The sequence below is a fragment of the Austrofundulus limnaeus genome, unplaced genomic scaffold (genome assembly GCF_001266775.1).
Source record: "Austrofundulus limnaeus strain Quisiro unplaced genomic scaffold, Austrofundulus_limnaeus-1.0 Scaffold906, whole genome shotgun sequence".
In the NCBI taxonomy this organism is placed as follows: domain Eukaryota; kingdom Metazoa; phylum Chordata; class Actinopteri; order Cyprinodontiformes; family Rivulidae; genus Austrofundulus; species Austrofundulus limnaeus.
In genome coordinates, this window is record NW_013953308.1 from 89901 (window position 1) to 101995 (window position 12095).

At 42.1% G+C, this 12095-nt stretch overlaps 1 protein-coding gene across 2 annotated transcripts in view; it reads right to left on the bottom strand.

Annotated features, from left to right (window-relative positions):
* Positions 1–4089: 4089 nt before the first annotated feature.
* Positions 4090–12095, bottom strand: part of LOC106533212 (sine oculis-binding protein homolog) — a 15562-nt gene continuing 7556 nt past the window's right edge. The window contains exons 5-7 of one of the 2 annotated variants that reach the window (XM_014029452.1): positions 10893–10988; positions 8830–10686; positions 4090–6417 (exon numbers count right to left, since the gene is read on the bottom strand). In XM_014029452.1, coding sequence (XP_013884906.1) covers positions 8839–10686; positions 10893–10988 — 1944 coding nt within the window. In that variant the 3' untranslated portion in view covers positions 4090–6417; positions 8830–8838. Of the gene's footprint in view, positions 6418–8829; positions 10708–10892; positions 10989–12095 lie in introns of both variants that reach the window. The other variant, XM_014029451.1, reaches the window with a different exon arrangement.

Below are 12095 nucleotides of genomic sequence, written 5' to 3' on the forward strand. Positions count from 1 at the left end.
TACTTACTTACTTACTTACTTACTTACTTACTTACTTACTTACTTACTTACTTACTTCTTCCTTTGCTGTCTTAATCCCGCGCAACCTTCATTTCCGGAATGCAATAGTCCCATTTCCATATAAGGAATGGGACCGACGGAAAGGTCTGTCACCGCCCCGTTCTGCATGCTGCAGCGAAGTGTACTTGAATGTTTTGTGACTCAACTGCTACGTCAAATGTTAGCTCAATATCTACAAATTATAGCTATTTATGCTGATGGTCATTTTGAATAGAGTTGACTTCAAAAGTAATGCAATTGTATATAATTATCTAATTATCTAAGTATTATATGGAGGTTTCATTAAAAATTATCATGTGGTTTTTGAGTTATTTTGCTAATAGACACTTAAAGCCTAATTTCAAACAAGGATCTTACACAATCTGTCAGCATTCAGAATATGTGAATCAGGGTGTAAATCCCATTATCTCTCTATTTTAATGTAAAATAAAAATCCAATGTAAGCTATTGTAAAGACAATTCCACACAAGAACAGTGGCTGAACATTGAGTTTAGGTGGGGATTAGTTTCCTGTAGTACACCTCTGATTAGGAGCAGTAATGATAAGTCTTGTACAACACGTCATCAGACAGCTTTACTGTAATGATACTCCAAATGACACAATAACAAACTAAAGTTTTACCATAAAACATTTATATTTCTGCTGCTTTTCCGTGTTTGCTGACCTCAGGCGTCGTGTCAGGTTATCTGCTCGGAATGATGACTCAGAAATGTGCCTACAGCTCTATGATCTCAGGCCTGTTAGTGATCAATACTGAAATATCGATACTGCCGATGCCAGAACTTTACGGTCTGGAATCGATATTAAAACAAAAATATCGATACTTTGATACTTCAGTCATTTCAGGTAATGTACTGTATATCAGTGGAAAATAAAACTATTCAAATCTTGGATGCTGCATGAGTGCACGTGCTCAGTCAGTCTGTAGGTGTATGGCAGTTCATTTTAACATAAAATCAGTTTCTTCTGGTTGTCTGTAATTACATTCTCAGTGGTTCCCAAACTTTTTGTCTTCTGACCCACAAAATATCCATGGTAAAAACTTGTGACCCCAAATATTACTGGTCTGAGTACACAAACTTTGTTAAAAACCCTAAAAACACAGGCTTTTTGACAATCTAAACAGCTTATACGCAAATATAAATACTTATTTATACTTTTTTGTGTTTTTGTAATAGTTATAGGGAAAATATTACATCAGCAATTATTTTATTACTCTTTAAACTTATTTCTGGAGATTATCCAAGGTGCTTCATGACCCATAATTGGGTCTCAAGCCCAACTTTGGGAACCAAAGTGCACTGGTTCCCAAACTTTTTAGCTTTTGATCCACAAAATAACAGTAGCAGAGACCTGTGCCCCCAACTATTTTTGTATGATAAACATTTGTATCAGGTCAACAAAAACATGGGCATTGTAACGATATTTATTATACTACATTTATCCATTTTACATACACTAACCTCACTCCTTTGTAACAACTAAGGCAAAAATGTAATTAATTCTGAAAATCGTTTCAGGTCCCCCACCTTGATGTTTCAGGACCCCACTTTGGGTCCCGACCCCAACTTTGGGAAACACTGTGGGGTTCTCAATGTTTCCATGCTTTGGCCCCACAAGCAGCATCAGCTTCTGTCCAGGTACCCTCATAAACCTACAAACAATGCTTTAAAATATATGAAGAAGCATCAACCTTTTTATTCACTATTCAAAAATTATGGCATTTATTTAGCACAAGAATTTTAAATTATGATAAACAAATATAGACTTTTAAATGAAGAGATAACTTGTATTCTTTATAAAGTGGTTATTTGGGGGGAAAAATGCTACTTTTTATATTTACCTATATATTTTAATTTATTTATATTTACCAGGCACATTATGTGTGTTAGCACAAAGTATCAGTATCGGATCAGTGTCACCGATACCAACCTGAGTTTACTCGGTATCGGAAAGAAATGTGGCAGTATCGAACTACCTGTGTCACACAGCCCACCTGAGGAAGGTGTGTGTGTGTGTGTGTGTGTGTGGGGGGGGGGGGGGGGGGGCACGCGCACTGACTTACCAGCAGGGTTGCCATGTTCAGTTCCGACATCGGGTTCTTCATCATGGACTTCAGCTTCTCCAGCCGGCTTTCCAGTCTGCTCTCCGCTCCCGGCATGATGGCAGCGAAGTTCAAATGACATGAACGAGTTTCCAAATATAAATAAACACAATAAAAAAATAAATAAATAAATAAATAAGCGAACACCTGTGGGTGTTTTAGCTCCTCTTGAACTCCTCCTGTCCTCCTGGTCTCAGCCCACTAACCTATCTGCTGTTTTTGAAAAAGCCACGCGCTCAGGTTAATTATTCATCCGCGGTCTGTCCTCCGGCCCTAAATCATAAATGTCTTTAAAGAAAGTGAAAACCGACGTTTCGGTTTCGAAACGGACTTCTTTCCTCCACACGGGACCCCCCCGCCCCCGACGTCGGTGCTACCAGGTAGTTTGAACAACCGTCAGCCCCGCAGGGTGTCCAACCTGTGGGCTTCAAACTACCGTCCAGCTCGCAGAAATACACAGCGACACGTTTCCTGTTGGAGCTTTCAAAATAAGAGCTCAGACAGAACCGGTTCTGGTTGAGCTTATTTCTTGTAATCAGAGGTGTCAAATAAATCAAGTACAAATATTTTGTTACTTTACTTAAGTAGGAATTTTGGTTATGTATACTTTACTAGAATAACATTGTACTTCTACGCCTTACAATTTCATAAAATCATACTTTATATTCCTTGCATTTTGAAAAAAAAAGTATTTAATTTCTATTTAACTTCAGCTTCACATAGCTGCACATGACACATTCATAATGTTTTATCCTTAATGGAAGTTATTTTTTAATTTTTTTACTCATACTTGAAGCATAGTTTTTATACCATTACATTTACATTTTTACTTAAGTAAAAAAAAAACTGATGCTCTACTTTTCAGAAAGTTTTTAAAACCCCATCATCTGTACTTAAGTAATGAATGTGAATACTTATGACATCTCTGCTTGTATTTATGACTTTGTAAATCATATTGATTGTCATGAAATATGACTCAATTACAAATTTTCTTATAATAATTATTTTAAAACGTGCAATTTTTAATACATTTCTTGGATTATTATGACTTTGTACCTTATGCTGACTTAAAAAGTCTCAAAACTTTTTTAAATCTCATAATCATGACCATGAAAACTACATTTGATAATGACTGAATGACTATAACATAACTTTTAAACTCATAATTATGACTTTGGTGTTGCTAGTTTTGCCATTACATATAACTGTATGTTCTGGTGGCAGAAATAAGCTTCTAAATTTTCACAGTCAAAAAGTCTAAAAATAATTTATGATAAATATTGTTTTAGTAAGTATATAAATAATAGAAATATGGTCAAAATACAGTAAGAAAAAAAAATGAAGGAAGTTGATGTCATTAAGCGTGGCATTGAAAGTTTAGAGAGTTACGGAATGTGAACGGGTTGGTGCTTTTAATTTGGTTGACTTTCCAACATCCGGTTGTGTCGACATAGGTGATCCTGGCACATGGTGTTTAAAAAACTTCAAAACGTCACTTCTAGTTGATTTAATCGTGAATATTTAACACTGGGATCTGATTCCAGCAGACGTATCACTAACTTTTAAATAAAAAAAATAGTTCTAAAAGTTGACATTTCCAAATCACTGCGCCCTGAATGCCAAACCGGAATTCCTGCCCTCTTATCTCATTCATCGCTTTTACCGTCACTGCTCTACACACAGGCTGCAGCTACCTTCAGTGTTTCAGGAATGTCGACGTGCTGCCACTAAAAATAAACATTTACAGGGTCCACAGGGTCAGTCTGTCAATGATTTCAGTCTGAAGAAAAACGCTTCACAAATTAAATTAAATTTAAATAAATAAATAAATAAATAAATAAATAAATAAATAAATAAATAAATAAATAAATAAATAAATAAATAAATAAATAAATAAATAAATAAATGTGCACAAGGCCTTTTCTTGCTCTTAGAATAACTTTTATTTCTTTTACTTTACAAAGTGATCTCAACCAAAATTCTTGGCTGCTCAACATTTATTTAATACAAACAACATGACATGTTCATTTGACAGGCTAAAATGTGTGATCCAGGTGGGGGGGTGATCAGACAGTACCTTTACAATTTTTAGGCCACAACAGCAACAAAACTGAGGTTTACTTGCTGAAACTTTAATGAGATTTGAAAACAAACGAAAAGAAAAAGCAAAAGAAGAAATTAAAGCGATAATGGCAGTTCTGATGATTTATTTTTGGCATGTGTGCCATCAGATAGAAGCAGATGACACCAGCAGCTATTTGTCTGAAGTGATGTCACTGTTGACTCACACAGGCTGTGGACAGAGTCCTCTTTCCGGCTGAGGATGACACCGATGTGTTGGCGTGACCCTGTGGCGCGGCTGTGGACTGGAATGAGTGGGGAGACTGAAATGAAGGTTCACACTGGCAAATAAGGGTTGGCTTTGGAATGATGGCAAGGGGTAGCAGGACATAAAACCCGCTTCGAAGGAGCTTCAAGGGCTGTTGATGGCAGTATTTGGATTTATAGATAACAAATAATATGCAAGATGTAAAATATAAGGGGTAGACAACCCAGTTTAGCACTGGGAGTCAGTCGAATGGCACTGATTTTAGGGCCAATGAGATGGCTTTCACGGCAGGTGCAAATTACCAGGCGAACACTGCCCTCTAGTGGGCAAACATGATTAAAACAAAGAAATAATCAGATCATAAAAGAAAAAAAAAGAAGCAATACAAAAGAAGATATACAGCATTTTTTTTCGTGAAAATCTACAGATGAATCAATCATAAGTTAATAAAACATAATATCTGAATAGAGTTCAACAAGAAAATAATGGGAAGGGTGTCGACGAGCCTCAAAAGTGATCCATCCAGGTTAAAGTTTCCCCAACAGCGGCAACCGTAATACTGATCACTGTATGCTACAGCATTTGATGCCTTTTGTGTATAATACCACATCTGGTAACATTCAAAACTCTGATCTCGCGTTTCAGAAATGTGAGCTCAGAGGCGAAAACATTCAGCAGACAGCTAAATCTGAATCAGTCGCAGCGTCGTGTTTGACCCGCCACGAGCTTTCACACACGCGTGGCACTCGGTGCCGCAAGTCGTTCCGACCTTTAATGATCTGTAGAGTTTAAAGGGACTCATTGCAAATTCGTTTGAACTGAATGATGAAAATGTCCTGGTTTATATGTCCTAAAAATAAAAATTTGTAAACAAAATTCGTGACCTGACGTCAACCACATGTTTGCCTATTAGAAAGAAGTCGAAAGCTGAAAATAGTTCAAACTTTAATGTGTTTACCTACACAGACTCCAGCCAGCCTAATGTAGGTCAGTCTCTTGATTCACGTTTTCACTCGGTGGATTCAGCCAGCGAAAAGTGGCTTTGTGTACACTGAGCGCAGACCTGCATTTCAGATTTGCATATCTGCATAGTTCTTTTTTTTAAAGTTTGACTCAAGCTTTGATTTTATACTTTGCAACGAGTAGCTTTAAACCCTTCAGCCTGATTCTGCAAACACAGAGAGAAAGTTGTCTGAGGATAAATTTTTCTTCTTTGAAAGAAGTAAGCCGAATCTTAGGCGATCTCTTGTGAAGGATAAAAACTCAGAAGCAGTGTGGATAGCATGAACTGTATTTATATTGGGCGAATACGTGAAGGAGAAAAAGGCTATACTATATTCCTGGCAGTTGCTCAAAAAAAAAAAAAAAAGAAAGAAAAAGTGAAGCTCGTGAATTTTGAGCTCTAATCGGCCAGGTAACCCAAAACCTGGAGTGGGGAGTCAGCGTGGGATATGAGGAGAGGAACAATGTGGCTCTTTGTGCAGAAGCCGGGCAGAGAAAACAAACCGTTTCCCCTGGAAAGAGATCATGTTCAGGCTCCATCTGAGAAGACCACACAAGGCTGATCAGAGTGCTGTCTGCTGCGTGGAGCAGGAGGAGCAGCAGCCACGCTAACTTGTGCACACATGAACGCTTGAGGGCAATGTTAGACAGGATGAAGATCTGAGTGACTATTTCTCAACAAGCTCTATGATTCGTTCTTTTTCTTTTTTCTTTTTTCTTTTTTTTTGGTCCAAAGCAAAATGTGTGTTCTTCCGCGTTTGTTGACTCGCGATGACTCGGCCATCTGGTCTGCTTCCTGGGTTTGGCGCCCTGCTGGTCTACAGGCAGAGCGACGGGTAGGAAGGTGTTCGCACTGGTGTCGTCCACAAGACGGCGTGGCACTGGATCTGGCTCGGCCCCCACCGTGTTAAAACGGGGAGTCTGTTCAAGAGGATGGAAACAGAAAAAGAGAGAAAGAGAAAAAAAAGGGAGAGAAACGATGTTAGGGATTCTGAGCCAGTTCTGTGCAATTTTCATCTCGACCATATCTTGTATCAACCTCCCCTGCTCTGGACACTCATTCCTTAATCCACCCATTCCACATAAACACTCAGAATGAGGCTTTTAGTCGTGTCAACACTCAGATAACTGTTGCAAAGGGTGCAATCAAACTGGAAACATCTGGCCTCTGTTCTCTCGTGCACACTTCACACAGACTTCCATTCAAGCGCACATCTTAAACACACACACACACAAACACACGTAAGCTCTGTATTCCCTCTGTCCCATTGCGTTTCAGTTTCAAACGCTCAGCGAATACCCATGTGGTGGGATCAGATTACACGGAGCTATAAAATATCCCAAATAAAGGCAGGGGAAAAACGAGACGAAAAAAATAACTTTTTTTTTCTTTCCTGAACTGAAATCCATCAGTTGGCTGCTGATTCTGACAGAGTGGGAGATTTCTTTAAAGGGGAGGGGTGGGGTATTGTGCAAAATCGAGTTTTGAGCTTTAAATCATGTAATAATGTCAATCCCTGGACAAAAACATACCCAGAGTGTTGCTTTGGCTCATTTCTGCATGTTTGAGGAACCCTTGAATCCCCTGTAGTAGCCATGTGGAGCAGCCTAAACGCTTCCTGGTGCAAAGCTCCGCCTATTTACACAAAGCTCCGCCCATTTCTACATAGCTTCTTCCTGGAACTCAGTCTAAAGTCGAGCTCCCACCTCTCAGAGCACCTTTCCTCTTGAGCATAGTTGTGAAGATGTGCTGAAGTGGGAGTATCAGAAATGGTAGAAGGTTCTTAAAGAGACAAAGGCCAATTTCAAGGCATTTAGATAGACTATGATGCAAAATATACAGCATTTTTATAACAATGGAAGGTAACACAGTTGATTGTGGTGTAGATAAAAATTGTGCCTAGACAATATATATATAAAAAAGACTTTCAACAGCGATAACAACAGAGCAGGACAACAATGTTCAGCTCAGAGGACAGAGGTGGCAAACTAAAGTCACACACTCGGCAGCCAGATCCCATTACACACAACCAGGATCCATAAACCAGTTTGCATGAGACAAACAGCATGATTTTATATGTATTAGTTATAGCACAAAAAAACCCCCCAAAAAAACAAAAAACACTAGATGACCAAAACTAAAATACAGGAAGTGAAATAAATCTTGTTGCACTTAGGAAACCAAACATCTGGTGTAAAACAAGGATTCGTGTTGTTTTATCTTTATCAGCAGCCATCGCATTCAAACACGATTATTAATACGACCTCTGGCCTTTGGAGAGGAATATGGAGAGAAAAGCAGGCGGGTTGAAATTCAAACTGGCTCTGTAATATCAGCGGATTAATCTCAGCACATACAGTAAAACAGAAACACGATCTTGTTATGATGAGATACCAGCGGGTGTGGATGACGGCTGGTGTTACAGCTATTTGGACAAACAGGCGAGACGAACCGAGAGGGCCTTTGATTGGTCCAAAACAAGGAGGCTCTCCAGCTGCATTTGAACAACAAGTTCTGTTTGGCAGCATTTAGAAGTGATGAGTGCAGAGAAGAGAGAGAGAGAGAGAGAGAAAAATGCTCTGAAAAGGGAGAGGGAGTGTGGAAACTTAGACGCGGAGGAAGATGAAGCAAAGTTAGAACCGGGTGTAGTTATGACACGTGAAACTGGATCGCTCTGATTCGGACTCTGTGTTTTCTAACAAAGGCCCAGAGCTCAATCACAGCTGAGGACTGCCTCCTGCACTCGCAGCGCCTCTCAGTCTGCCTGACAATTGTCTTGGAAAGACGTCCGCCTCGCCACACGGTTCACACAGAAAAGGCGAAAGACTTGCTCCGTCTCTTTGAGCGTCGTTTGAAACAGTCTGAAGGTCATCTGTTTTTCCAAAGCCGTGAACAGAATCACACACCTTGGCAAATCTGAGCCTCGGCTAACAGGCAACCAGGCCAACAAAGCATTGTGACTGTCAGGTTGTGTTGAAGTGATCGCCTTTCAAAGTGACTCTCGCTGCTTGTGCCCTCCACCTCCTTTCCCTGCTGTAACTTTAGAGGACCGAGAAGTGCCAGGTTACAGGGATTCTCTCCGTTTGGCGCCATGCTAGTTAGTGACCATGCACATACAGTGGTTAATCTTGCCCTATGTGTGCATGTGAATTTGTCTGTGCTCATATTTTCCACTCTCCAGATTGTTTGCATTTAAATAACTTTAGATTCTAATTTAACCAAAGTGGAATACCATAGTCTTATGTAGTAAGTCATAGTATCATTAAGCTGTCATGAACTTTACCAAACAGTTTCAGCAGGTGCCATATCTCATCACATATAAAACCACTCACCTCTGATTTCTATTTATTGGGATCTCGGATTCGTAGGCATCGCCTCTTCAGAGCCGGTTCCACGTCTCCCTCGTTGGCTACGTTAGCAGGATTCCGCAAGCTACCCTTGTCCCTGAGTTTGGGCAAGAGCAGCGGGGGCGTGGTCCCACCTGTCTTTGGTGCTGTGGGCAGGGCATAAGCGTGGTCCTCGTCTGGAACATGGGGGTCCTCTTCGGCATCTCTGCCAACTATTAAGGGTCCTTCTGACTGACCGATGAGGCCCTCAAGCCGCACCGGGCTAACAGTGGCGCACTTATTCTCTTTGATAGCTTCCAGCTCACTGAGCGCAGAGTCCGAGGGTGGTGCTGATAATCTCTGGGGTAAGGAAGAGTCTATACTAGAAGGCATGCCATTTTGAGGATGCTCCCGAGCTGCTGAAACGGAGGAGTTGCTGTCATGTGAATGGCTGCTCTCCAAGGGGCTGGGTGGACTGTGAGAAGTGTGGCAGTCCGGTTGTTGGTAGACAGTGTCATGTGAAGGTGACGGCGCTAGAGGAGGCATCGGTCTGATTACATTGTGAAGACCTGATCTGTTAACCTGCCCAGATCCGGACTCCCCAAGCACTGATGGGTCCCCCATCCCATTGGTACAGGGCTCAAGCTTCACTTGGGTCCTTTGGAGAACCCTTTGTATCACTTGTCGCTCTGTCTTTTGTTTCTTATAGTCTGTCAGCCCCTCTGAACTCGAGGCTGGGCAGAATGATTCACTATACTGTGCTCTGGGGGAGGACACTTTAATTAGAGATGTGGATGTCGGGGACAAAAATGGCCTTTCTGATTTCACCCAATCTATGTCCCTTGGGTTAGACTCCCCTCGTTTGCTTCTCTCCTCTATAGAAATCTCTGGAGATGATGACCTGTTAGTCCTAGATCTGCCCCTGTCTACCCCGTCTGGCACTGGCTGTATAACTCCACTGTGACTTGGAGTTTCAAGGGCCACTTTGGGAGGGACTGGAATGGGAATCGGAATGGGTATGGGGACAGGTAAGGGAACAATAATAGGATAAGGCACCAGGACAGTGGGTTGGGGCAGAAGAGGGCTAAAAGAAGGAATCCCAAAGTTCATAATGGGAGGCATTGGGACGGGGCCTCTTGGCATCATGTTCAGAGGTGGCGAGTGCAAGCCAGGGAAATAGGCTCCTGGGAAAGGATGCATGAGCCCAGGGGGATTCATGGAAGTGGAAGAGGAGGGCTGCAGGTGAGGAGAATGTGGCGGTCTGTGGATAGGGCTGGAAGGGGGACCTGCATGTCTGGGAGGATTGGCAAGGGGACTTTTTAGGCCCTGAGCATGAAGAGGAGGCCTTATGAAGGGTATGGGAATTTGAGGTACTGGCTTTTGATCCAGAGGTGGACGAGGAGGCAGTGGGGGAGGAAGTGGAGCAGGATGGGGCGACACCACTGTAGGTGGTGGTGGAGGTGGTTGGATTGACCTCTCCAAGGTTCTAAGCCCTGAGACAGGAACTTTTGAAGAAGAAGAATAGGAGGATGCTTCCGAAGAGGAGACAGATGTGGCTTCTACAGGCCCATGAATCAGCGTCGACCCTTTGGGCGAGACATTTCGATTGCGTGCTTCCCCTGAATGGTTGCTGTTGTTCCAAGACTCGGGGGTGAGTAACTTTTGCCCATCCGCCCTCCCATCTTGGCTGGCCCTGTTGGGGCTGGAGCTGGTGTTGGTGAGAGCGGCGCGGGCTTCCCGATAGAAGACGTCCATCTTGTACTGGTTGAGACATTTGATGCTGCAGAACTGAAGCCGTTCCTCCCCAGATCCGAAGTCTAGGTACTCTTTAGTGTGACGGACATGCTTGCACCAGTCACAAACCTGCAGTACAGGCGAGAGAGACTGTGGGGGGTCAATGAAGTATCAGACTCTTTCTGTGCAAAAATTGTAACAAATGTACAGAAACAGGGAAAAAAGCATACTTCTTAAAATATCATCTTGCACGTTAGAACCTGGCAATGTCACAGTATACGTGTGCTAGTTCTTTCTAATGGAAGTTAAAATGTATACTGATGATATCCTCTTACTCTGACATTGGTGTTTATCTTTAACACCAGCCTGGGCGAATCCTCTGGATGTGGGTGCTGAGGGGATCTCTCAGCTTGGAGGTCTTCATCTCTAGCCTGACAGGGGAAAACCACAATGACAAACATGACACGACACTGTGAAGCAGCTTATCCTCAAACCCTACACTGGAAACACTGCGCTCATAAAACTAAGTTTGAGCTTCTTGTCAAGTAGATTAAACCTTATGTGTTGCACCAACCCTTAAAGGTCAGTAAAACAAGAGAACTTTTGTATTCAGTAACAGATATCACGCTACAACCAAGCTAGTTTTATGCTTCTAATAGTTTTAATATGAGGAAATTCCTTCTGATTTGTGTAAGCTGATCTGCCGTGGATTTGAGCGCACCCCCATCTCTGTGACCCAACTAGTCGTGTTGGGTTACGAAACATGAGGCAGCTGAGGGTAAGGTATGCACTGAAAGTGGACACCTCGCCCCAGGCCTTCTGGCCTACCTCTCAGACAAGCAGGAACAAGCCAACAGAAATGCTTTCCTCCCCACCTTCAAAAAAAAGGGAGGATTTGTTGTGCGCTGTCTTCTCTGCCCTTCTTCTGCTAATAACTGCACTAAAGCATAAACAACACTGTGGGTGAAAGATTATCCATCCATCCATTTATTTTCTTTACCCACTTTTATCCTGTCAGGGTTGTGAGGAGGTGGGAGGCGGGGTACACGCTGAACAAGTCACAAGTCCATCACAAAGACAAACAGACATCCAAGCATTTACACTCTGAAAATCTACACAACTTATCATCCCACATCTGTAAACGTGGTAAAGTCAAATTGCAAGTTAAAAAAAAATCACAGCCATGTGCAGCAGAGCAGTTCTCTGAAGCTGCAGGTTTCCTGTCCTCCAGACCAAAGTCACTTAATGGCCGACCCCTTCTGCATTAACTTGAAACTGATACGAAGTGTCCTGCATAAAGTTTGACCTCCCTGCCACCGCTGCCAAACTGCTCCTGAATACAGCGCTCTTCCATACCAAGTAGGAACTGTGGCAATTGAGACGACCCCTTTTTAAATTTGTGTAAATTAATCTACCACTCGTGATCTCACACGATCAGAGGGATCTGTTTCTGAAGGTTCTGTACCTGCCAGAAAGCTCTTGATGTTCCGCCTAAGTGTTCAAAGACAGTAACTCTGCTGGTACAGTCTGTGCATAAA